General features: G+C 56.7%; 1 protein-coding gene across 1 annotated transcript in view; it reads right to left on the bottom strand.

Annotated features, from left to right (window-relative positions):
• The window catches only part of ELL (elongation factor for RNA polymerase II), a 59412-nt gene that overhangs the window by 6349 nt on the left and 26623 nt on the right, over positions 1-26440 (bottom strand). Inside the window, exons 2-8 of the mRNA XM_019736788.3 lie at positions 19288-19335; positions 13666-13787; positions 13165-13328; positions 10851-11116; positions 7421-7545; positions 3286-3382; positions 1489-1963 (exon numbers count right to left, since the gene is read on the bottom strand). Of these exons, the coding sequence (XP_019592347.3) occupies positions 1489-1963; positions 3286-3382; positions 7421-7545; positions 10851-11116; positions 13165-13328; positions 13666-13787; positions 19288-19335 (1297 nt within the window). The remainder of the gene's footprint in view (positions 1-1488; positions 1964-3285; positions 3383-7420; positions 7546-10850; positions 11117-13164; positions 13329-13665; positions 13788-19287; positions 19336-26440) is intronic.

Here is a 26440-nt window from a genome sequence, read left to right as displayed (position 1 = left end):
TGAGCCACGTGTGAGATACAAGTTAAGATGGTCACCGATGCCAGGCACAGCTTCTGGGACTCAGCTGTCCTTTTCCTCTTCCTGGGGGAGAGGGGAGCTATACTCCCTGGTTTGCCTGATTCTAAACCTCCTGTGCTCACTTTGGCCTGGGGACCGGGGACAAGCTGCATGGCCGACTCACACTGGGCAGGATTTGAGCCCCATGTGTGCACGGGCTCAGTCTGAGCTGTGTCTTCCTGGCCTCAGTGTTTTTCCTTCCCAGGGCCCTGCTAGAGGCACAAGGGTCTCACTTCTACCATTTGGGACAGAACATGGTGCCCAGCCAGGCTGCTCAAGGCATATCTCCCCGGGTAAGACGGTATCAGAGGGGCACTCAGGGAACCAGGCCACCTTCTCCCCGTCTGCCCACCCAGACGCTTGGATGCCCAGTGGTGCAGCAGGGCTGAAAGGAGCCCAGAGGACTGACCCAACTGTGTCTGCCAGGACTTGCCCTCCAGCCAAAGGGAGGAGCCAGTGCAGCCTTTCTGCAGGGCAGTTGAACAAAGCCTTAAGGGGAGAGTGGTTCTGTCCTCCCAGGAATGACCCCTGCTCTGGACTCTGCCTGGGGAAATGATTCCAGAGTGGGAGCCAGACAAGACTGGGGCTGTCTGCACGTGGTAGGTGGCGCTGTGATATTGTTGCTACGTGCTGATCAAGTTAAGTTCACATCCACTCAGCTCAGCTGCCTGGGGCTGTAAACTCAGAGTGGCCCAGGCTCTGGGGGTGATGACCCCTACCCTACCACCAGTCCAGCCTGTCCCCATGCCTCCCCAGGGCCCCCGGGCCACACAGATTCTTCTGCTCAATACATGGCCCTGGCTGGCCTTACACTCTTCATCCTGATGCTGAGACCCCAGGTCTTTCGACTTCCGGTTTCCCCACCCACTGCGTGACCTCGTTCTGGCTCTTACCACGCACTATTCTCTGAATAGCCTTCTTAACCCTTTCTCCACAGGCTCCCGAGGCCAGACAAGGCCCATGGCAGTGCAGGTGCTGCCCCTCTGCCTCCAGGCCACCCCCACAGCCTTCCTGGAGCCCAGCTGGTCCTGTCCCCCACCCCGTCCCCCTCCCCACGTCGGTGCCTGGAGCTCATTGCCTCTCCGCACGCATTACCCCTCCTGTGAGTCTCAGCTCAGTGAGACCTGTGTCTCTAGCCCCCGGTGCTGTCCTGGCTCACGCAGGACAGTAAGTAGGAGGCCCCAGGTCTGAGACTCCCTGCTGCTCGGGATGAGAACACAGGGTGCAGAGGGGCTGAAGGCCCCTGTGGTGTGTGGGTGCCCCCATGTGGCCAGAGTGGGCCTTGCATGTGGGTGCTAGGTTTTTCCTGGGCATGGCAATGTGAGGCCTGTGGGGCAGTGCGGCCCCTTGGCATGACGTGGAGCTGGTGCTCAGGCTCCCAGGAGGCCCTCCTGCCGAGCGACTGCCCCAGGTGTGCCTCTCAGCACCTACCCGGGGCCACTGATGGGGCTCCAAGGGTGCCAGACGTGAGTTCTGGCGGCCCAGCCCGATGTCTGTCCCCAGCTGCCCTCTCCTTATCCTTGTGCTTCTTGGACTTCTTCTTGGACTTGCTGCGAGATGAAGTGCCGTGGGGCCTGGTGGCCTGGGCACAGTCCGTCAGCAGGGGCAGGCTGAGACGCGCAGCAGGGGCTGGGGTGGCCCCTTCCCCATGCTCGCAGTCCCGGCCACTGTGGCCCAGGTCATTGCTGACGTCGGCCAGAGGGTCGTATGCCCTCGGGGGCTCCAGCTGTGGGGGCAGGTGGGTGTCCGTGCCAGCCAGTGGGCCTGGGGTGGGCAGGAGGGCCTCGCGGCTGTGAGGCACACTCAGTTTCCCATTGATGGGGGGCTGAGCTCTCTGGGTGAAGTGCGATATCCTGGGTTTCTTGTTGGCAAGGGGGTCGATGAAATCAGGAGGCTGAGGCCGTTTCTGTGAAGGAAGGGAGACTATTTTAGAGGGGAACCTGTGTCTGGAGTCGCTGGTGTCCCCTGGGGAGTGGCGCAGCAGCAACAGGCTGACCTGAGCTGAGCAGGCAGGCAGCCCAAGCCCAGAAAAAACCTAGCGCCCACATGCAAGGCCCACTCTGGTCACATGGGGGCGCCCACACACCAGCCAGGCCCTTGGCACCCACCCCACAAGGATATTTGCAGGAAAAGGAAGGGTGGCTAGGTCATCAGCAGACAGGCTCAACCACCTCTGGGGACTGGTCTGAAACGTTGCTTTGCTTATTATCTTCCCCAGATGATGGGGATGGTGACACAGCCAAGTCTGAGGAATACTGGAAAGCTCCACAGGCTGGGACCCATCACCCCAGACCCCTCACTACTTGGATCTCATGGCAGCCCTGCGACATGGTTCAGATCTTATCCCCATTTCACAGATGATTAGACTGAGGTGTGTGAGGCAAGCTCAGACCATAGGAGGGGAGCCAGCACTGGATCAGGTAGTCCTGACCCAGGGAAGCGGCTAAAGAGAGAAAGGTGGCGGACAGCAGGCCCAGGACCAGGGGGCAGCAGCGGGACCTGTATGGACTCAGCCTTTCCACAAGAAGGCTTCTGGTTCCAGGCTGGAGAAAGAGGGGGAGATGAAAGGGAGAGGGAAGGTGAGGAGGGAGGAGGAAGGGGGAGGAAGAGGACAGGAGAAGGAGGGGGGAGAAAGTGGAAGGGGGAGGGTAAGGAGGGAGAGGAGGTGGAGGAAGAGAGAGAGGAGAGGGGCCCAGTTGTGGAACTCAAGTCATAGCAGGAAGGTGGGTCGGGGGGTGGCTCTCACCAAAAAGCTCAAGCAATGATGAGTGGGGTACAGCCGAAGATCACCCTAGCTAGAGCCAGGGGAGCTCCCTCGACCGCCAGGGCCCTTTCTGACTGACTAAATGGCAGCGGCCACTGCTCGGGGGCCCTCTCATCACCACCCTGCCCTGCAGCCAGCACCCTGGATCTAAGGGAATCTTCACCAATAGTGCTGAGAGGCAGCAGAGCCAGGTACAGATGAAGCATGAGGTTCAGGGCAGTTCTGGTGTCCGCCCTCCCTCGGCCACACCTCCCGCAGGTGTCCAACGGAAGTGCACCCAGGCCCTAGGCTCAGGCCTCCAGCCTGGGGGAAGCCAGGCAGCTGCTCACTAGTTGAAGAAAACATCCCAGCCCTGAGCCAAGGGCCCCAAAGACTCCCCCCGAGCACTAAGGCTGGATCAGGCTTACTGGCTCAGGGTGAGACCCCCCTTCTCCTCCTCCAGCACCTCCACCCACTGCTCCTACCTGTGGGGGCAAGGCCGAACTTCCATGCTCGCCTGGAGGGCTGGCTGCAGCAGGGTCTCCAAGGAGGCCACCTGTGCTCTGAGGCTGGCACAACTTCCTGTGGAGGAGAAGCAGGGTGGGGGGGGGGCTCGCAGCAGCACCCCTCAGGGCGCATCCAGGACCACCTGTCTCTGCACTGACATCACAGTCCCACCCTCACCCCGTGATTCAGGGAAGGACCACCACCCCGCTGAACCAGAGCGGGCGAGCACGCTGGGTATATCAAGGCCTGGCAGGTAGAGTGGCTGGGGCACGTCCCAACCCAGGTTCATTCACAGCTGCCCTGCAGGCCTCAGCCTCACTGCCCAAGCACTGCCCCACTCAGTGTTCTGTGCCCTGAGAAAGGTCAGTTGACCACTCACTCATCTAGACCCCTGTTACTATGGAGACCAGGGAACTACATAAAATTGACCAAACATTCAAGGTCTGTACTGTGTCCCACTGGGAGCTGGGGACTCTAGGGCACTGGACCCTCCACTGTTCATCCTAATAATGACGCTCACTGCAAACACTTTAGAGAATTTAGAAGGGAACTGAGATGCCCTGCTCTATGACAGGAAGGCCTTCGGATTCAGCACTCGCCTTCCCGGGAGCCCCGGCCACAGCACCTCCTGTGGACGGCAGGGGCAGCCACTGGCCCACCTGGACCTGAGCAGAACAGTGCAGCCAGGGATGAGGGGAGAGAAAGCTCTCCACGCCCTGTGGGGAGGCTGAGATCCAGGGGCTCAGGGGCCACGTCTACGCCGCTCCAGCCAGCGACAAGCAAGCCTGACTCCCTAGCTAATGGCTACATTCCAGACCACTGCTGCTGTCTTCTGCACATGGCCCAAAACGCAAGGAGAGCCAAAGGAAAGGTGCCCAAAACATGCAGGCATTCTCTAGAACAACATGGTCCCCATGGCCAAGGGGGGGCAGGTTTGCTGTCCAGCCACACAGAAGCCACCAGAGTTCCAGTTAAGGACGGAAAACAAAGAACAGGTATTTCCATTCACTCTCTTTCAAGCCCCCACTAAAATAGCATGTAGAGGAAAGTGAACAAGAGAGAGACATTTAACACTAAAGCAGAAATACAGGTGGTGACTTTCCTAGAGGATCCAAGAAAACCCAGTCCGAAACCTCGTGAACTTGGGGGGGGCAGAGCCAAGAACCCCATGGCTTGGGGGGCAGAGCCTCAGGAACCTCAGAGGAGGGGCTCCCACCAAGCTGTCCCCAAGCAGCCTTGCTCTGGATCCTGGTCGACTGCTGCATAGCCCACAGCACGTCCAGGAGAGGAGCCGAGGCCTTCTCCAGGTGCTGGGAGGCTGCTTGGGCCACACCTGGACGACAGAGGGGCAGACGTGTAGTCTTGGGAGAAGAGGAAACAGAGAGGCCCTCCGGAGCGAGCCTGAGCCATACGGAGGAAAGTCCTGAGGTGGGTGGAAGATGGCAACAAATGTCAGGCTCCAAAACAGACAGAAAAGTGCATTTGAAAGGAAAGAGAGACTAAGAGGATGAAAACTTTAATGCAACAACAAAAACGCTGGCTTTAATATCTTCAAAAAGACAAAGGACTTGAATAGACACCTCTCCAAAGATGTACAAATAGCCAATAAGCACATGAGAAGGTGCTCCACACCGTTACCCACCAGGGAAACGCAAATCAAAACTATAATGAGATACTACTTCATACCCACCAGGACGGCTAGACTCTAAAAATCGAAAAATAAGTGTTGGCGAGGATGTGGAGAAACTGGAACCTATGGGCACTGCTGGTGGGAATGGAAAATGGTGCCATCACTGAGGGAGAGTTTGGTGGTTTTACAAAGTTACACAGAATTACCATATGGCACGGCAATTCCACTCCTCGGTATGTGTTTGAGAGAATGGAAAAAATCCACATCCACCCAAGTCCTTGGACACGAATGTTCACAGCAGCAGCAGGCACTATCGCCAAGAAGGAGAAACAACCCCGAAGTTCATCGAATAAATAAAATGTGGTCCAGCCACACAATAGAATATTATTGGCTAGAAAAGGGAAGGAAGCACTGACACACGCTACAATCTGGATGAACCTGAACACATTACGCCGAGTCGAAGAAGCCAGGGGCTACATGGTGTATGATTCCATTTATGTGAAGTGTCCAGAACGGTCAAATCCAGACTGAAAGCAGAGTAGTGGCTGCCAGGGGCTGAAGGAGGGCAGTGGGAAGTGACTGCTAAGGAGAATGGGGTCTCCTTTGGGGTGAAGGAAATGTTCTGGAATTAGACAGAGGGGATGGTGGCATAACACTGTGAGTATACTAAATCCAACTGAATTATACACTTTCAAAGGGTGACTTGTGTTAAGTGAATCATATCTCAATAAAGCTAGTATTTTTTAAAAGTATCCTTAGAAAGAGTACATTTAAAATGTTGGCACTCCCATGGAATAAGAACATCATGATACAAAAATACAACTGAAAGGACTCTTGGGAACCAGAAATGATGGCCAAAAAAAAGATGGGATGGGAGAAGCCAAAGAAATCTCCCAAAAGTAGGGAAGAAATAGAGACAAGACAGCAGGGGAGATGAGGGGAAGGGTCCAGGAACAGTGCTGCAGTGGCAGAGGGAGGGAACGATAGGGGCAGAGTTTTCAGACTGTGAGGGCCACTGCCTGTCCCAGATCAGCCGCCAGGCTGTCCATGTGGATGCACACAGGGCCAGGTGGAGAGCCTCTGAGCACTGTTTCCTACCCACCACACACACACATGCACACACTCGTGTGCAAACCCGCACACAGGCTCATCTCTCCTGGCCATGCCCCTTCCTGGGAGCTCAGTGAGGCTAAAGCCCTGGGGTCTGAGAACTTGGACACCTGGGAGAGGCTCTAAAGGAAGGAAGGACGCGAACACCCTCACTGTGCCCCACGAGTGCCCCTCGCCACCTCAAAGGACTTGGGTGGGGGGTGGGTAATCAACCATTTCAACACGGGACCTTTTGCCAAAAATTGTGTGATGGTTGAAAACACCTTCAGGAGGCGACAGTGCCAGCGCAACACGTTTAGCTGGGGCAACAGAAGACCCCCCAGAGAGGGAGCATGGGGTAGGGTGTGTCTTCTGCAGAGACGGTCTCCTCTTAGCTCCCCAACACCCAGAGGCTTGGAACAGCCAAAGCAGGGCCCTCAGGCCTGGCGGCTCAGGGATGAGTGTCCCTTAGGGCTGAGGAGGAACTTGGGGTTCACTCAGAGTGGCCCCAACTCAGCTCTGCTTTCCAGATGCAATTACTGCTTTAAACAGCGGAACTTAAAAAACAAAACAAAACAAAACAAAACCCTCATAAAGAGCTCCAAGACCCTGAGAAATCACTTAAGGACAAGTTAGTGATGGGCTGCCAGTTCCTAGGCCAGGCAGCTTACTCAATCCCTTCAGAGCCCCCCTAGGCTGCGCCTGACCCCAGGGCCCAGTTAACTCTAGAGGGAATGCATTTCATTAACACTACTTAGCCAGGTCTGTGGGGGGCTTGGTTTTGATTTTACTCCTTCCCTTTTTTGACTGGTTCTAAGAAGGAGGCTCTGGCAGTTGAAACCCTTGGGGACATGCAAGTTCTGGGCAGGAGCTTTAGAAGGGAGAGGGTCAGTGGGAACAGTCTGGGTGGACTGAGGTCTCTGTCCGGCTCTCTGGTGTTCGCAATACTGTGTTTCCCCTGAAAATAAGACCCAGCCGGACAATCAGCTCTAATGCGTCTTTTGGAGCAAAAATGAATATAACACCCGGTCTTATTTTACTATAATGTATAAGATGGGGTCTTATCTAACACAAGACCAGGTCTAACATAATATAAGACCAGGTCTTATATTTATTTTTGCTCCACAAGACGCATTAGAGCTGATTGTCCAGCTGGGTCTTATTTTCGGGGAAACAGTAGTGACACACACCCTCCACCCCGCGCAAGGGTAGCTGGCCTTTCTCCTGGCAGGAGGCCAAGATGGGCCACCTGGGCAGTGGGGAAGACGGTCAGGGAGTCCCCATGGACCTTTCCACCCTGCCCTCGGCCCTGAGGCCTTTGGGACCAAGCCAGACCACGCCAGCATCCCGGGGATGAAAGCTGTGCCCCAGGCCCGGGGGGGAGGCAGCCTTACCGGACGAGCATGCGCTTCAGCAGCTGCTGGTCCCCCTCCGAGTAGCCGGGCCAGTCCTTCTGCACCTCCTTGTACACGCAGTCCTTCAGCGTGCACGTGCCGTCCTTGGCACTCATGTTAGCCACCTGCAACACAGAGCGAGCGTCACCTTGTGCGAAGCCCGAGGGAGGGGACGTGGAGGCAAACAGACAGTACCCCACTCCCAGCCCCATGCACCAGGGCCAGGGCCAGTTGCTAGGGGTCAGGCTGGCTTCAACAAGGGGGACTGCCATCTATGAACCCATCACGAGCCTCCCCTGTGCTATAGACTGAATGTGTGTCCCCCCCAAAACTCAAATTCCATCTTAACCCCCCAGGTGATGACATTTGGAGGGGAGGCCTTTGGGAGCTGATTAGGTCATGGGAGTGGAGCCCTCATGAATGGCATTGGTCTCCTTAGAAAAGAGGCTCCAAAGGGCTCCCTCGCCCCTTTTACCATGTGAGGACACGGTGAGACGAGACTCCGGTGCCCATGCCCCGCCCTCCTCATCAGCCACCCAATCTGCTGACACCTTGATCTTGGATTTTCAGACTCCAGAACTGTGCGAATGTGTTGTTTGAGCTGCCCAGACCCAATGGATTCTGTTACAGCAGCCCGAAGGACACCCACTCTTGGATTTGCAGCTCCTGGAGCAGAGTAGGCTGAGGGTGGGGGCACCTCCATAGGCCAGATGGTGCCCCCTGCACCAGCCAGCTCTGCGCCCATTGGTAAAGGGCGGTTGAGTTGGTCTCTGCTGAGCAGAGGTTGAGGTGGTCTCCGAGACAGTTTGCAAAGATGGATTGAACACATCACCTTAAGGGTGCCCAGAAGCGGCACTTCCGCAACTGTCTTGCTGAGTACCCTGGTCTCCCGCACATGCACGTGCAGCTGTATGTAGCTGTTTTTTCCTATTGCTGGGTTCTAAGAGGACTCCACGTCACAGTTTCCCACAGTGAGCATTTTTAAGGGTTGAGTAATATTTCAAGTGGCCACACTGTGATTTACTCAAATATTTCTCCTTTGTTGAACGCTGATACGTTTCCAGTTTCTCTGTAGCATAAACAGACGTCACCGTGTGCAGGATTTTCCACACTGGCAATGTTTTCCTTCAGCCAGCTTCCCAGAAGGGGGATCAGTGGGTCAAAGGCTCTGAACATTTTTATGGCTTTTGATCTGTTTTGTTCAAACGCTCTCTAGAACTGCCACCCACTCACTGATACTCCCACCCATGAGGACAGGCCTGTGGTTTTCTCTGAGGCCCTGGTTACATGCAGAGGCTGGACATGACCAAGGGATTCCGAGACCTTCCCCCTCCGCAAGCTGACAGGGCCCTGCTTCCCCTCACAATCACTGGAGAGAACTAGCTGGGTAGTGAACACAGATGCACGAGGCAGACGGGGCCATTCAGGAGAAATCCGAGTGGCACAGGGAGGCCGCTCTCTGCCCACAGATGCCGGCTGGGCCACGCCCAGAAGGCTGCTAGAGCTGAAGAGAGAAGCCAGAGCCCAGCACGGTGCTTCTCTGGTCCCAGAAAGGCCTGGAGCAACGAGCGCATTTTGGGGGCTAGAAACAGAGCAGGCACTCTAGGCAGGTCCACATCAGCATCCCCAGACCCGTCTCTCCAGAAAATGGAGCCTGGCGTTCTGCTGTCTGAGGGTGCTCTGAGGGTAAACCTTGGGTGTAACTGTGTGCTCGGTCGGCATATTCTGCATTGGAGGGTCTATGTGTTTCCTCTTCATTCTGGGCACAAACAGGGCACGAGGGGAGGGCAGGAGCGAGGGCACTCCTAAGGATGCCACGCCAGAGGCTGAGGGCCCAGCCAGCCAGCAGTGCGGGCGGCAGGCACATCCAGGGGCGTGTGGGTCTCACCTGTGTCTTTAGTCCCGACTCATATCTGACAACTCCATCAAGCTTCCCTCAGCCCTGCCTCAGTCTCCCATGCTACAGAAAAAGACTCTGGGGGCACCCAGTCCAAGGGGAAGGGCCTTCCACGTGCTTGCCTTGAAGTCTCAAGGACAGGGCCGACAGATGTGACTTTCCAAGGAAATGAGCCCCTGGGGAGGTTGTTCCTGCTTCTGGAGCTTTCTGGACGCTTTGGCCAAAGAAAACTTCTGGGCCACAAGGCTATCTTTTAGTAGGCCCCTAGCCAACTCCTAAACTCTCAGGGAGAAACGCTGCTTCTTGGTCCTTGCCAGCACTACCTATAAACTGGGAACAGTGGCTCAGGAGGCCACATCTGCACAGAGATGCCTAGTAAGTAGACACGGGAGCCCCCAAAGTCCTACTGATGTGAGGTGTCAGCTAGCACCAAGGCCCCCAGGACACAGGAGATATCTCCCTGGGTGAGGGGTAGGGTGGCACCTGCCCACGGGCCCCCAGCGTCTATGAGAGGCCTGAGCCACCGCCCAGATCTACAACGGTGCAAGGAATGCAGCTCCATCTTTTCTGCACGGGAAGGTCTCAGAGGCCTCTTCTCCCCACCCCTGCCCTTCGCCACAAACTCTGTGGGATAAGGGTAATGAGGGACCCCGCCGGAGAAGAAGTGCTGACATCCTCCTACCAAACGTGCTACGTGGTTCACACGCCTCAAGCTGCACCGAGGACAGAGAAGACGAGCACCAAGAGGGCTGCTGAAGAACTCGGCAAATACAGAAATGCATGCTCAGGTACAGCTACTATGCTGGTGTGCCACAGGAGCTGCTGGCCCAGTGCTGGGAGTGTTGGAGACAGAAGGAAGCAGGAAGGGCAAGTGAGCCGTCAGAGGGGAATCAGAAGAGGGTCAGCAACACCTCCTCCTGAGGGTGCTGGCCGGTCTGTCCTCAGAGCAGCGCAGCAAAGCAGCATCCGCATAGCCTGGCTGGTGTGAAGCCAGAGCAAGCCACTCACTTCCCAGGGGTTCTCACTTCCCAAGCCGCTCACTTCCTGCTGTCTCCTGGAGCCCTGGGAGCCAGGGCAGGGCCTCAGGAAGGTGGCTCTAGGCTTACCACTCTTGCTCCAAAGCCCCGGCTGTTTCTTAACAGCAGACTCTACCTGCCGGCACCTCATTCCCGCCGGCTAAGCGCTCGGCACCACAAAAGGCGCTGCAGTTACTCCCCAGTCACACATGGAAGTGGGAGGGTCCAGAAGCGAAGGCCCTGCCTGGAGCTGCAGCTGGTGAAGGCAGGGAGGGCGGTTCTCCTCACTGCCAAGCCCGAGCTCTCGCTAACTCACACATGTGGGTGCCCCAGGTTTCACTCAATTCTAAAACACTCATGCAACCGAGGTCTTGGATTCCCCGTGCAGTGCCCACTGCCTACGCATTAGCAGATGGCAAGGAGTGTGACACTGGCCTCGTCCTGAACTGACACCCCGGCCCGCAGCTAGGAAATGTCACACTCCCTGCCCATGGGCCCCCGCCCGGCGAGCACACACCTGCTGGAGGAGGCTGTCCAGCGTGTCCTTGTCCGCCTGCGTCAGGCCGTCCTTCTGTAGCCGCAGCAGCAGCTCGGCCTTCCGGTAGGGCCTCAGCGCCAGAAGGTGCAGCACCCGGTCACGGAAGGGCCTCTGAGACACTCCACCACCCCCGCTAACACCACTCTTCTTGATGGCACTTGCTGGGTTGATGGGGGTTGCGCGCTTCCGGGAGGGCACGGCTTCCATTGCCCCTGGCGCTGGTTTCCGAAACTGAACCTTCTTGACTGCAACAGGAACCAGAGTATTAAGGATTGGAGGGGGAGGCCATGGTGTCCCATTGCCTGGGGCCGACATTGAGGTCCCGAGCGTGGAAAGCAATGGCCAACAGCATCACGCCCTGACAAGTCAGCATGTCCACTGGACTTGCTCGGTGGGGACCCTGGGTGGCCGAGAGCACCACCTGCTGACCACACACAGCTCACTGTGCGCCTGCAGGCTCAGAAGTGGTAGCCTCAGGAAGTGGAAGCATGTTTAGGGCCATCAACTGACTTCATCTGGGGCAACCTAAGTCCTGGGGACCAAAAACGTGGACCACCACAGGGAGAAGGGGGTGGTCTATGAACCCATTTGATATTAAAAGTGGGGGCAGTCACTGAACCACCAGGAGAAGATGCCCCAAGAGCCAGCACTTCACATCCCTACGCTGGCCCCAAGGGATCTGTTGTTCTCTTTTATGAAAAAGGAAGGAATAAAGGTGTCAGGGCTGCTTGAGCAGTTGCTCTGGAGACCCCGGGATGCTAACAACTCCCCAGCTTAAGCCCCAAGGGGCTCACTCCTCGGGCAGATGTGGTGGCATGTTGCCTGAAGCCCTGGGGGCAGCGGGCAGCTCCCCACCCTCTCTGTACAGACTAGGAGGTCAGCTCAGCAATGCCTGGATGGCGCCCATGCCACTGAGGAGATGTGGAGGACGGTTGAATGAGATCAGCGCACACCTCAAATCTTTGGGCCAAAAACTCTCCACAATGACTTCTTTTTGCTCTTATCCCAACCAAATCTGATTTGTCAGATTAACAAAGGAGGGAGTGCTTTTCGAATCCTTAGGGCCTGACTTGGTCCCGAGAGGACCCTGCTGATGGGCCGACACAGGTGGGGAGAGGCCTGACACAGTGAGCCGTGCTCAGGGGAGTTTTAAGAGGCCAGGAGATGAGTGTTGCCAGCAGAAAGCAAACCACTGCAAAAACCACCACTACCCAAAGCAGTCCAATATGACAAATTTTGACCAAGTTTTTGGCCAAAGAACCCAGAAATTTATTAAGATGTGTATGGATGTTCATGTTTGCATCTTTAAGGTGAGAGCAAGTGGGTGCAGCATTTTTGGATTCTGGCCCCAGGGGCAGGGGGCTCATGGCCCAGGGCCCAGGCTTCCTGGGCACCGTGGCCACATCCCCTGGGGCCCTATACCAATATCTGAGGCTTCATTCAGGGCCAACCCCACTGCTAAGCAAGGGAAACCACAGGCTTTCTTTAGGGGGATTTGAAATCTTCCCTCATCTTAAGAAAGAAAAACCCCACAAAGCCCTCGAGGCGCTCATTAGCACTAAGCGGGTTCACGCCTCTCTGGCCTAATGCCCCCCTTTCCCTGGCGATGAATTCTGACGACTCTTCAATTCTCTCTGGGTCCAGAAGGTGGGAAGGCTGCAGCTGGATGATGGAGCTTTCTGAATAAACTGTACTTTTCTCCCCATTGGTAACACTGTTCGTGTCTCAATTTCACCAAAATTATTTCTGCCTAGATGCTGAGCTGCTGGAGCCTTCTGAGCAAGCAGGGATCAATGCATTTCCTTTCAGATCTCCACCTGGTGGTCCCTCGCCAGCCATCGTGGGGGGCATCTGCTAGTCTGCACCATCCCAGCCACACTGGCCTTGACGAGGACTCAGTGAGGCAGGTGAGGGCAAGGGGTGGTGGCCAGAGGACACACAGCAACCCTGCACTCATGGGGCATGTTTGTGTTCCTGACGGGTAGGGATCCCTGAGGATGTGGCCTGAGAGAGGGGTTACACATTCAATTGCCTCCAATTCTCAGGCCGAGTCCACCTGGGGGTCCGGAGGCAGCAGATGGAAGCGCCACTAACTGCCAGGGCAGAACCGTCTTCCTGACCCGACATGGTCCTGGATGGTCCTACGTGAGGGATCACACCTCTGTCACACATCACTCCAGCTCCCTGCTAGATGGGCCCTGAATGCCTCCTGCTCCCCCACTAGTTGCCCAGCGGCACGCTACCTGCACAGGTGGAATCCCCTGCAGGTGGAGCCCCAGGCCCCCATCCTCACCCAGGTAACGGCCTCCAGGCTTGATGACGATGGCCCCGCGGCTCCGCGTCTCCTCCTCGGCCTGCGCCATGCTCTGCCGCGCCTTCTGGTAGGAGTCATCCGTGGCGCACACCGTGATTTTGTCCTGGATGCTGCCCAGGCAGTCCAGGTGGATGTCCCCATGGCTGTAAGACAAGGTGCCAGGAGCCAAGATGAACACCTGGGAGACGGGAGACATGGTCTTGGGGCCCGCGCCCCCTACCCCTGCTGACAAACAGGGGTCCGCACTGACTGGAGCCATCTTGACCCAGAAGACACAAGGGGACCCAGGCCCCGGGTCCCGAGGCGACACACCAGGACCTGCACCCGTCCCCTGGACCCACTGAAAGGAGCCAGAGGGGCTCCTCTGAGAGAAGGGGGAACGGGGCCGGAGGTGGTGGACAGACACCTGCACAGCGTGCCAGGCTGGGGGTGGGCCCCAGGGTGCAGGCTGGAGACGTGGGGCTGTTCCTTGGGCCTCACCTGGAGACGTACTGCTGGATGCAGTCGAAACTGCCCTGGGGGCTGTCCCGGCCGATGTTGGAGAGGTAGAAGGAGAAGGTCCGAGCCTCTGAGGGGAAGTCGGGCTGGGGGATGGAGATGCGCTGCGTGGAGAGGGGGGATGTCACCGGGGGTTCTGCAGCACGGAGGGGACCCCAGGACGGGGCAGCTGCTGGACCCCGCCTGTCCATGCCGCCAGACCCGGACAGCAAGCACATGCTAACACTTTCCTTCAAAACACACCTCTGCTTTGCGGGCAGTGACAGGACCTGTGGCCAGTCACCTGCCCCCAGCTATGCTCTGGATCCTCGCTTCCCACGGTAGGGGGAGGGCAGCGGCATTGCAGTCCAAGGAGCAGAGAGCTCGGAGGCAGGGACCCCACCTGAATCTGGGCTGTGACTCAGTTTCTGCACCCACCAAACACGGAAGATCTGGACTGAAACACCCTCAAAGATGAAATGACACCAGATGGGCAACAGCAGCCATCAGGGCATGCTGGGCAGCCGACAGGCTCCGACCCTTGCTCCCGCTAAGCGACTGCCCCACTTTACCTCCGCCATGAGGACAGCCTCCACCTGAGTGTCCGTCCATTCACTGCCCTGGGGCCATGAACAAGGCTTCTGAGCGCCACAGGGAGACATACTCAAAGCTGGGGGCACACTGCGCAGCTGCCCAGAATATGGCAGGAAGCCCAGGCCCCACAGTCCGCAAAATGAAAAGGGGTCTCTGGGGAACCTGGACCTGATATGGTGGCTCCTCCTCACCCACCCTGTCCTCTCCCTCACCCTGGCCTGGCCTGGCAGGGACCTGGCCTCCCCAGGGAGGATCTTTCCATCTTGCCGAGGGCACCGGTTCCCATTAGGCTGTCAACCCTAAGAGGAAGGGAGGGGGATCTTGCCTGAGTCCCAAGGTGCTCACAGCCGTGGGCGCCCCCTACTCCCACCAGCCCGTGCAGCCACGAGGCAGACTGAGAAGACAGGCGGAGAGGATGCACCCCGGCTCCAGCTGCAGAACAGAACTCCTGAGCTGTGCAGTCAGAGCCATTGCAGGCCTGATCAAGATGAGGGGATGCCTGCCAGAGGACACGGGGGTGCAGGAAGCCGACCTGCGACAGCTCCAGGAAGCCCCTGCAGCCGGCAGAGAGCTGATGGTGGAACCAGGCCATGTGCACAGAGGCCCACCCACCACGCTGCAGACGCCCTACCTGAGCCTGCACAGGGAGCAGGTATCGCGCTTCCCCAGGGACAGGGTGGGGGACTCTTCACTGTGACCCTTTCACCCTGTGTGGACATTTTCCACCGAGGCATATATGCCCACTTCCAAAATTCATCCCCAGGGTGGGGAGAGCCCAGCACAGAGCCCAGAGGCTGGTCTGTACAGGACAGTGGGTGACAGGCCTTGAAACCAATGCTCAAGAGAGCCTGCTGCTGCTAGTGCCAGGAAGACACACGCAGGTGGCACTTGGGGTTGGTGTCCTCAGGACAGCTGGGGGTGGCGGGGAGGTTTGCTGGGAGCCCAGCATGGCAGGTTCTTGAAGCCCCCGCCCCTCTATGACTCTGTAGCACTACTGTTGTGGAATCCTCTGGTTAATGGGCTATTCTACTGCTGGTTAATGGTTACCAGTCTCTGAGAACCACCAGGGAAACCAACCAGCTGGGTAGGAAAGGCCCAGGAATGCACAGCTGTCTCTGTACCAGAGGAGAGCTTGGCATGTGTTGCAGGATGTGGCCTGAAATGCAGTAGCCAGGCACGTGCCCTCTGGACCGAGTCTCGGCTGCCCCCACATCTGGGACCACCATATGGCACTCAGCTGGCTCGAATGCACCAGGTCTGGGTGCAGCTGATGGCAGACCTGACCCTAGGTTATGGGGGACGGGACCACATGTCTGTGTGACAGACAGACCAGAGCCATAAACATGCTCAGCTAGTCCCCTTCCAGAAGGCCTGAGTGCCTCCGAGGCCTGAAGCCTGCAGTGAGCGCTGGCTTCTCGGTGTTTCGATTGGGTCCCAGCCAGAGGACTTCCACGCGGCCTCCCTTTGAAATCCATCCCAAGCTGGCCACTGCCTTCCCCCAGGTATGCAGGGCCATGTAGGCAGTGCAGGTGGGGGCTCTGGAGATAAGTCAAGTTCCAGGTAGGGGTAGGGGCGACCCTGTTGGGAGTGGGGACGACAATGCAGATGTCCCCTTCAGGGAAAAGGAGGAAACAGATGCACATGGGACCCAAACACCACTAACCAGGTCTTCTCTAGCCACCGGGGTTTTCAGGGATTGTCAAGTGTTCTTCAGCATTTGCAATTCCTAGGGAAGCTTTCTGGGGAGAGAGTTACTACTGCTGCTGCACACACCTTCCAGGAGCACAGCAGCCTCTCTGCCGGCCTGGCAGGAGGCCTCACTCCCCTAACCCCACACCCAGGGCCCTTTCTGAGCACCTTCTTCTTCTCTTCACTCTCCGTGAGCTCAAAAGAGCAACGTGCAGCACCGCCCCCACCACCGCGCTGCTCCAGGGGTCTTAGCTGCTCCAACGTGGTGCACGATGGCTCTTTCCTCGGGAACCCCCATGAGAGATTTCTTTTTATAACTTTTATTTATTTTAAGTGTGTTTTTCTAGGACCCATCAGCTCCAGGGTGCAGCTCACAGTGGCCCATGTGGGGATCAAACCAGCAACCTCGTTGTTAAGAGCACCGCACTCTAACCAAGCGCTCTAACCAACTGAGCTAACCGGCCATCCCAAGATTTTTAAAGATGTTTCCAAATTGTCCCTGTAACCAACAACACAGCAACAAGCACGCTGTGGTTCAATCTTTAGCACACCCTAAGTGCTCCTGAAGACTTGGTTCCTAGTCATGGCCAAAGGCCTGACCTGTCCTGCCAGACCTCGTTCTAGAAACTGTAGTTTGGGCTCCCCCCACATCCCAGGGAAAGGCCGAGGCCCTGAATACCCTGGATGAAACCCTACCTCTCCTTTTTCATCAGCTGAAGAGTTTTGGGGTAGGGCTGACCAGATGGAGGTGCTTCACCAGCTGTCAGGAATTAACATCTCAGAAGTCACCCCGACAGCAGAGGGGCCAGCCAGCCAGCTCAGTGCTCCTGAGAGCACAGACAACACAGACGCAAATGGGTACCTGGCAAATGGACAGGTGAGCGTTTTGCTCTGGCAGATGCTGTCCTGGAGGCCAGATGCACTCAGGCACGGCCAGGCTCTCCAGGGAATGTGGCGAATGCCATAGAGGGGCTCACGGAACCAGCCAACACCGGGACCAGCTGCACACCTCCACGGCCGGCTGGGAGGTGGCCAGGATGGATCCCACAGCCACCCAGGAAGTGCACGACGCCGGGACCTTATGCCAGCTGCACTGCATTCACGTGTGAGGGGGACATGCAGCCAGAGTCGAGTGAGCTCGTTCCGGACTGCAGGCGACACGGTTCTCCTAAGGCTTCGTTCATTTGCACACAAGCCCCTATGTGGACAAGGTCCCCATCTGGTGGTAGGCAGGAATACTGAAGGACAGAGGGAGAACTGGTCAAGGTCTCCAAAATAAGGAGCCTACCGATGGGGTCTCAATCTTCAGTCTGTTAGCTTCAGGGGCCTCTGGGGAGTGGGTCCCTGTCACCCCCTCCTGAGCCTGTTCTGTCCGGCCCTGCTGGCCTCCTGCTCCTCCACCTGCACCCACCGCCTGCTCCATGTCTAACCCTGCAGGCACAGTGCCCAGAGCAAAGCTTCTCAGGAACACTCGGGCCCAGCTGTGTGCATGCAGTGGCGAGACCAGGAGAAGAGCAAGGGGAGCGCTAAGGTGCTACGTCTCCTCTCCGTCGGTCTGCGTGACTGTGCACATACAGCCTGGGATCAGACCACGCCCTCCAGACCTGGCAGGGGGGAGAGGGGACATCCCATCAATGCCCAGGAGGAGGAGCAGGAGGTCCAGGTGTCACAGGGGCAGACCCAGAGCCAGACCCTACGGAGCAAGTCGGGGAAGACACTGCCCCGCTGGCCAAACGGCCCGTCTAGCCCTCACACGGGCTCACACAGGGAAAAGCCTCCTGGGGAAGAATTACGGTCTGGCCTGTCTGGCACTGTAGCATGGTGCCTCCAGGCCAGAGCCTTCTAGAAACTCCATGAAGCCTAAGAAACGCGAGGAAGAAAAAGCAGGCAAAACATGATTCTAAAACGAAGGTGGTAGGACCCCACACCTGGAATGGATGTGGCTCCAAGGCTTTCCACAGGAATTCAGGGGACACGGGGCACGGCCCAGGGAAAGCTCACAGCACATCTATGAGTGGTAGTGTGGGGTCTTGCTGAGAGGGGAGCACTGCCCACAGCGGCCCTTTCCACACACCACCTCATCTTCCCACAGCTGCTGAGGGCACTGGGTGACCATGGCCACCAGAGGGCGTCATGGGATCAGTCGGCCAGCAAGTCCAGGCCAGCCCTGCCCCAAGATGGACCTCCAACCCCTGGGGAAATGTCCCAGGGAAGATAAAGGGGACGTGGCAAAAGGGTGACCACTAGACTCCGATGGAGCGCATGAAGGCCCGGGGGGTGGGGGCTCTGGGCCTTCTGGGGCATCTTGCCAACCTTGACTGGTATTGGTGCGATGGTCAGTGTGTGTCCCCTGACCAGGCTGCAGCCCTAGTAACACCATAAGCGCTAATCTGGGTGTCTGAGGAGGTGTTGTGTAAACAAACGACGTCCCAAATTAGCTGACTTTAAGTAAAGGAGAAGACCCTCGATGGTCTGGGTGAGCCTCCTCCAATCAGCTAAAGGCCTTAAGAGGGAAACTGAGTCTCCCTGAGGAGGAAGAAATCCCTGTGTGACTGCGGTGTCAGCCCCTGGCTGCCCCACAAGTGCATGTTGGAATCTTTGTATCTGTAGAGACACACACATCACATGCATCTCCTAGAGGCTCCATCCCTGGAGCATTCTGGCGGGGGAAACCCGCTGGTCTCCTGGGTTCTATAAGGAGCCAGCCAGCTGTCAGGTGGAAACTGACTTAAGACACATGTGGTGAGTTCAGATAAAAACATCAGACTTGCAATAAAGACTAAAAGAAAAACTAAAGTGTTCCAAGGGGTGTTTGGTGGTTGGGGGATACAGGGGAGGTGCTAAGAAAGTGGGGCAAGGATTGTGAACAACTCGCCCTTTCTTCCGTTCCCCGATTTTTATATAACGTGGTCATTTAAAATGAAATACATTTCAGGAAAAAAAAGGGGGTGTTGAGTTTCTATAACCCCTCACCCCCATCGCCCCAACCTACTACCAAAACCCAGACAAACACCCACGGTCCTGGGTCCACAAAGGGAGATAACCGCCCCACCCCAGGGAGGACAGAACTTGGGCTCTGGGGCCACAGCATTGAATCAGCTCAGAGATCGGGGTCAGAACAGGGGTTGGGGGCCTCGGAGCCAGGTACGAATCGGCTACAGGAAGGAATGGAGGGACCCTGGGAGCATCCAGAGGCAGAGATTGGCCTGACAGGGGGACTGGCCTGGCAGGGAAGTGGATGGGGCCAAACACTGTGCCCTACTGCTGCCCGGGGAGCCATAACAGACCCCCGATTACCCCAATCCCACAATTCCAAGGACGAGTGGCACAAACATGACTCACCCCTTGGCTTCCTTGAAATCGAATTGATGGTCTCAGTGAAACAGAATCCTACAAAAAAAGAAAAACAGGAAAATGTCAGTAAAGCTATAAGGAAATCCGGAGACTTGTTTCCAGATATCGAAGGAGTGGGGAAAGGACCGTGCGTTCAGGAAAGGTGAGCGGAAACACAAACATCTGAGAGCTACAGGAAAGGTCACCAGAACACGGTTTTGAAGGATCAGCAGGAGCTTCCTGGGTGGCATGGGGGCTGGGGCTGAGAGCACAAGCGCGCAGGTCAGAGACCCCGGCAGGGGGCAGCCCCTGCCCATCCCCTCAAAGCCAGCGTCAGCCCTGGCCAGCTTGCCTCACAGACACCCCTTCTGAATGGAAATGGGTGGATGGGCACCACCAGCCAGGACGCAGGCTGAGGAGGTAACTCTGGCCCCCAATCACTGGCAGGATGGAGCCCAATGCCTACCCAGCTCTGACGTCACAGCTTCAGAGCAGTTTGTCACTGTACTTGGGGTGGCAGAATTCCCAAATGTCATAAAAAAATATACAGTAAAAAATTCACAATAAATACTTTAAGCTTGAGCTACTCAGAGACCAGCCTTCTGGTGGAATTTTAGAAAGAACGTGAATCCAGATGGAGGGCTGTACCTCGTCTTCTCACCTAGCTTGGGCCCAGAGCAACCCACCTACTGTGTAGCAGACACTGCCCTACAGTGTGATCCTGAATTGTCACCATGACCCCCTCCACCAGGCCCCAAACCCACAGGGCCCAACCCCATCCGTGCCAGCTTGCCCCCCACCGCCCCCACCCCAGCCCCCCTGCATGGTAGCTGGAAACTGGACTCTCCCCACCTCCATCACTGAATCCACCACTCAGACCTCCCAGTCCCACCTAGAATGAGGGATACTCCCCCACCGACCCTCCCCAAAGACCCTCCCTGAGTGGCTTCCTGTCAGCTCCCCACCCAGAATATTAGGCACCACAGCGGGCCCTGGAGAGGTGGAGCAGCTCCGAGCAGTGCAGTGGCTCCACACTCGTGGGGAGAAGCAACCAAGGGGCAGGCAGGACCTCGAGAGGTGCTCAGCCTCTCATTGGACCATGCGGGCCGCACATGTACCTCCAGGAGCCCCATCTTACCAAAAATCTTGAAGGACGCTGCCATTTGAAGCAGAGCAGAGGGGTCCCTCTATGTCCCAGCACTTACCCCCATGGGATCAGACGCTCCAGAAGCCACCCCACACTTGCAAACACACCCCTCACACTGCCAGGCAGGCAGAAAGGGACACTCTCCAGCCCCTTGCCCTGCTCCAGGACTGGCAACCAGCCCCTGCAGGCAGAGGCCACGGGGCTGCTGAGACCAGGGCCCAGGCTCCCTCCAAAACAGACTCAGAACCAGCGGACACGATGACCTGACACCCACCTGGGACGCCAGAGAACGAGAAGCACAGCACCCGAGGGGGGCCCGGTCTGACAAGGCCCTTGGAGACACAACGTCTAAGCAGCCTTTGCTTTGAATTGAGTTCAAGACAGATGAAAAGAAGACATGCAGCTGTCCAATGAGCAGGTGAGAAGCTGCTCAGGGCGGCTACCCATCCATGAAGCACAGGCTGCGCACCCTATCAGAAGGGCTAGAACAGGAAAGACCGCCCACAGACCAGAACCCTCGTTGGTGGCTGGGGGGAGTGGACACAGCATAGCCCCTGTGAAAAACAGTCTGGCAGGTTTTTAAAAGGTTAAACACAGAGTTACCACATGACCCAGCAATTCCACTCCTAGAAATTAGCCAAAAGAAACGAAAAGCTACACCTACATGAGAAGTTATACATAAATGTACACAGCAGAATTACTTTAAGTATCTAGGAAGCAGTAACAAGCCAATGATCCAGTACTTGGTAGACAGAGAAACAAGAGAATAGTGCCCAGGAAAAAAAAAGGAACAAACGCCTGATGGCCACAACCTGGATGAACCTAGAGGCATCCTAGCTAAGTGAGAGGTGCCAACACGTGACACTGTGCATTGTGTGAGTCCATTTATGTCTCCAGAAATGGCAAAAACTAAAGAGACAGAAAGCAGATGAGTGTGTGCCAGGGCCCAGGAGTAGTGTTAACATTCACAGACTGTACCCCTCCATGTTAACATTCACGGACTGCACCCCTACATGCTGTACACGATATGTCTGTAACGCTGCGACCCACCCTCAGGCCCACAGTGGACATTTTCTGAAGACTCGGGGGCTTTGATCCCCATCGCAGGAACACACAGAGGATTCCTGAACAGGCAGGGAGAGAGTCTTGTCTGTCAACCATGTTTGGTGCAAGAGTGCTATCATGTGGGTGGAAGGGAAGCGGGGGAAGACACCAGAACACCACAGCACAGGCAACGCCGAGGCAAAGTGGCCCTGCCTGTGGTCATTACAAGCTCTCTGCCAACACCTGATCATCAAAGCCAGGAAGGAAGGGTGTTCCTTCCTGGCAGAGGGCACAGCAGGTGCAAGGCTGGAGCAGAAATGTTCACACCGCAGCAGCAGAGGGCACGTGGGGCTTGGCTCTTGCGCTCCAAGGTCTCTGGACGGGTGTCAGCCACGGCTCACCTAAGCACCGTGTGTGCTCCAGGGGCTTGGGGGACAAGGGCCACGACGATGGTGACAAGGCGAGGCCAGGTTTAGGGTAACAAGGGAGAGGAACGAGGAAGGGTGCACCTCCCTGGAAGGAACGCCACCAGGGCAGCCCCAGGACTCGCACGCGCTGCTGTAGTGGCCTGTCCCCCCCAGACCATAAGCCCCCTGTGGGCCCTGCAGTGAAGCATGTAAAGGGCGTGGCAGCTGTCAAGGTAATTACCCGGAAGATTCCTCTCTTGCCAGGTCCCTCACTCCCCCTCAGGCACTGAGAATGAGAATGAGACATGTCATGGAGACGTCAGTCAAGAGGCCTGAAAGCCAACTTTGTCCACAAGGCCCGGAGGCCTGGCTTCAAGGACATATCCCCAGCAGCCTGGATGTCATTGTAGGGCCAGATTCCCGGCCACATGGGCTGGCCTGTGTCTCCTCCCTCCAGCAGAAGGACCAGACCGTTCTTGTCAATAACAGAGCAATTCACTCCTGCTATCACACACACACGTGGGTGCCTCCCCACAGGCCACCTGTCTGTAGCCATTCATGGTAACAGGCACATCTTTAAAGGGCTGAGGACGAATACTGCCTACCTAGGATTCTACATCCAGAGAAAAGAGAAAGTGAAATAGAGACGTGTCCTGACAAAGGCTGAAGAGAGTCTGTGTGCGGCAGATCGGTAATGCAACGAAGGTTCTGGGCGTTCCTCAGGAGGAGGGAGAATAGCACCAGATGGACACGCGGATCTCTTAACAGACGAAGAGCACAGGGCACGGTGAACGTGTGTGTGACTAGGAAAGAGTAAGTTACATTTCTGTGAAAGATCCCTGACGGTCTGAGGCGTCAGTGACAAGTGCAGGATTCGGACACGCAGCACTAACTGTGAGAAAGCACGGTGCAATGGAAGGCAGTGGTGGTGTCAGGGGTACAGGGGTTACCCCGGGCTCGTGGGCCCCCCCGAAGGCGGGTATGGCACCAACTGTGTCTTCTGAGTGTCAGCCAGAGCCCAAATCAGAGGTTCTTTCATGGCAGGACCAGTGCTACCCCAGGCTCACCCCGCCTGGCTGGGACAGCAGCCGTTTGGCCACCCTGGCGTTGCAGGGGCCCCCCTGGGGATGCAGCCATCACCACCTGGCTGGCTGCTCCCTACAGAGGCCAACAGATCACAAGGTTAGGGAGGCCCTGTTGCCGTCACCTCGTCTACACAGTGGGACAGAAAGCAGCGTCCTGGGGCCAGGAGGGTCTGACAGACTGGCCCAGGCACTGCCCATTTCCTCAGCAGCTTCTGGGTCGGCTCCCAGACCGCAATTCGCAAGTCACCGGGTAATGTGACTTCCCTCAAAACCCCCAGGCACAGCATTGCTTCCTCCACACGTCACACTGGTACCAGAGTGGGATGCACTTCAGGAGACATCACAGCAATGCCCTACATCTCCTCACACGCTCCAGGGGGTCATGTCATTCCCACCGCAGGTTCAGAGATTACCCCCCACTCCCACCCCCGGGTCTGGGCTGTCCAGTGCAGTGTCTCCTCAGCAGCAGACATGGGGCCCTCAGGAAGCCCGGCCACCCCCACACACTGGCCGTCTCAGGCTCGGCATGGCAGAGTGCCATCTCCCAATAGCCACACATGGGGATGAAGTGGGCAGCTACTCAGGACAAGCGTCACTGATGGCCCCAAGCTTCTGCCTGGCCTCGGTGTCCCTCGGCCCTCTGGCAGCTCCCTGTCTGGGCGGCATCACCTGAAGGAAGAAGCTGTGCGGTACGGACGGTGATTCGTGCGCGAGAAAACAGGGACGGTGCAGGGTGGTGATGGGCAGGGGACCGGGCGGTCCAAGGTAGGCGACACAAATGTTGGCCTAAGGACCCTCTCCTGTAAGATGGGGCAAGAACGAGAAGGAACTTGACATGGCCAGAATCCCCTTCTCTCTCCTCATGGAGAAAAGTTTTTGAGGGTGAGGCAACAGGAAGTGGCTGACGGAATCCACCGCCAGGTCTAGCCACCAGTTCACAGGAAGCCAGTGGGGAAGGCACAGAGTTACACTCGAGGTGGTAGCTGATTATGCTCCAGGGGACACTGCAAGGTCCATGGACATTTTTAGTTGCCATGACTTACTTGGTTGAGGGGAAGGTGCCCCTGGCATCTGGTGGGTGGAGGCAGGGATACTGCCCAACACCCCCCAGGACATGGGGTGGCCCCACAGAAAAGAATGAGCCAGCCTCAGAAGACATTGGACTGAAACTGGGGAGCCCTGAGCTGACCGCTGCCACACAGAAAGCAAGGGGAGAATGGACATCAGAGCAAAACATGGGAAATTCCACGGAACCATTCCATAGGTGGATGGCACGAAGGGAAGGAAGGACGGAGTGCTCCAAATGACCCAGACTTGTCGTGCACATCCCAAGTGGCTCTGCATGGCCCTGACATGACCCAGCCACCACAAGACCCCACAGACAGCCAGCAGCGCGCCAGCAGTTGGGCCTGGCTGCTCTCACAGAGTTGCACACAGGTTGTGTCTAGAAAAACCAGCCCTTATCTGTTGACAGTGAACACTGTCATGGAAAAAGCCATGGGGGAAAAGATAACTGGGATTGTTTTCAAAATGCTCCAGCAAAACCAAACAAGCAGGGGTGGAGGGGTTCCTCAGAGAAGAGTTGAGACGAGACCTGCTCAGAGGGTGAGCTTGGGTGATGGCTCAGGGACTACTGTTACTCTCTGTCCTGTCTACCCACTAACGTCCCCACGTGAAAGGTTTAAAAGGAAAAGTACACACGTTAGAGACCCCAGCCACGGTGCACAGCACAAAGCAAACAAGGGCTGGCCTGACCTAGACGTAGCCCTGGGATGCCTGCCACTAACTGTTCGTGGGAAGCAGCACCGAAGGCCACCCCTCCAAGTCCTGTAGTGCCCACGGGACACAGTGCCAACACCGCCAGGGCAGTGTGTACCCTGACAGCCCCCCCCCCCGCCGCAACTCTCCCTATAAGACAGAGGTCCCTGCAAAAAATGATAGAAGGGGGCCGGCCTGGTGGCTCAGGAGCTTAGAGCTCTCCATGCTCCTAACGCCAAAGGCTGCCGGTTCAATTCCCACATGGGCCAGTGGGCTCTCAACCACAAGGTTGCCAGTTCAACTCCTCGACTCCCGCAAGGGATGGTGGGCAGCACACCCTGCAACTAACAACTGGCAACGGGACCTGGAGCTGAGCTGCGCCCTCCACAACTAAGACTGAAAGGACAACAACTTGACTTGGAAAAAAGGCCTGGAAGTACACACCATTCCCCAATAAAGTCCTGTTCCCCTTCCCCAATAAAATCTTTAAAAAAAAAGAAAAAGATAGAAGGGAAGGAAGGTATCTGTTCTTCCTCCAAGTCTGTGATTCTGCAGCTGGGACCCAACTCTTCTGAGCAGTGTGGCCAGGGAAAGAGGCGGTGAAATCCCAAGAAAAGGCCTGGCTGCTGACCTCCTGGCAAATGTCCCCCCCTTTCCGGTAAAGCACAGAGCATTAGGAAATGCCTTTCAGGAACCCTCCCCAAGACTTCCTGGCAAATTCTGAGCAGGCCGTGGAGAGTTCAGACGCTGTCTGTGACCGTAAGGAGCTGTTTCCGTGAACCAGACACCAAGGAAGGCCTGGGACATGTCCCCTCCCCAGAAGGCCGGCCCATGGGGCGTGGCCGGCTCGGGGCAGCCCCTCCCCTTGGCCGGGAGGACAGCAGCACATTCATCATTACGAGACACATAAAAGCAACAAAAGGGACTCCAAGTGGCTACGAGCCAGGTGTCAGTCAGGACCCACACAATGGCCAGCACAGCATGTTTCTATCGAAAGTGATGGAGATGCACAGAAAGCTTAGGGAAAAGTTTTCCAGAAACCTTGAAGATTAGAAAAACAGGTGCAAATGACCTGACACAGGCCCTGATGCCCTCGTCCTGGGCCTGTTTGCTCTTCCTGGGTCAGCAAGTACGCACAGCCTGCAAGCTGTGCTGTACGGGCCACGTTCCTAGCTGCTGGAATCCCGCATGCCCACCTTTACTCCACCCTCATGAGCTCCACTGTTTTCTGTCCCCAGGGCTGCATCTTTTCCAGAAGTTCCTGTAAACAGAATCATACTGCATTAGTTTCCCGTGGCTGTTGTAACAAATTACCACCAACTTGGTGGCTTTATTCTCTCACAGTCCTGGAGGCCAGAAGTCTGTAATCAGTGTCCCCTGGGCTGAAATCAAGGCACGCCCTCCGGAGACTCCCGGGGAGGGTCCTGCCTGCCTCTTCCAGCTCCTAGGACTCCAGGCGTCCTTGGCTTTCTGCTGCATCACCCCAATCTCTGCCTCGGTGGTCACGTCGCCTTCTCTTCTTGTCCGTCAAATCTCTCTCTGCCTCTCTCTTATAAGATTACTTATGATTACATTTAGCCTGCCCCCCACCAAGGATAATCCAGGATAACCGCCCCCACCCCCAAACTCAAGATCCTTAACTTAGTCCCATCGGCAAAGTCTTTTGTCCATGAAGGCCACGTTCACAGGTTCCAGGGGTTAAGACCTGGACACCTATCGGA

This window comes from Rhinolophus sinicus, chromosome 15 (genome assembly GCF_057876585.1).
Source record: "Rhinolophus sinicus isolate RSI-liver-muscle chromosome 15, RSI-T2T, whole genome shotgun sequence".
NCBI classification, from domain to species: domain Eukaryota; kingdom Metazoa; phylum Chordata; class Mammalia; order Chiroptera; family Rhinolophidae; genus Rhinolophus; species Rhinolophus sinicus.
This window is presented reverse-complemented; position numbering and strand designations above follow the sequence as displayed.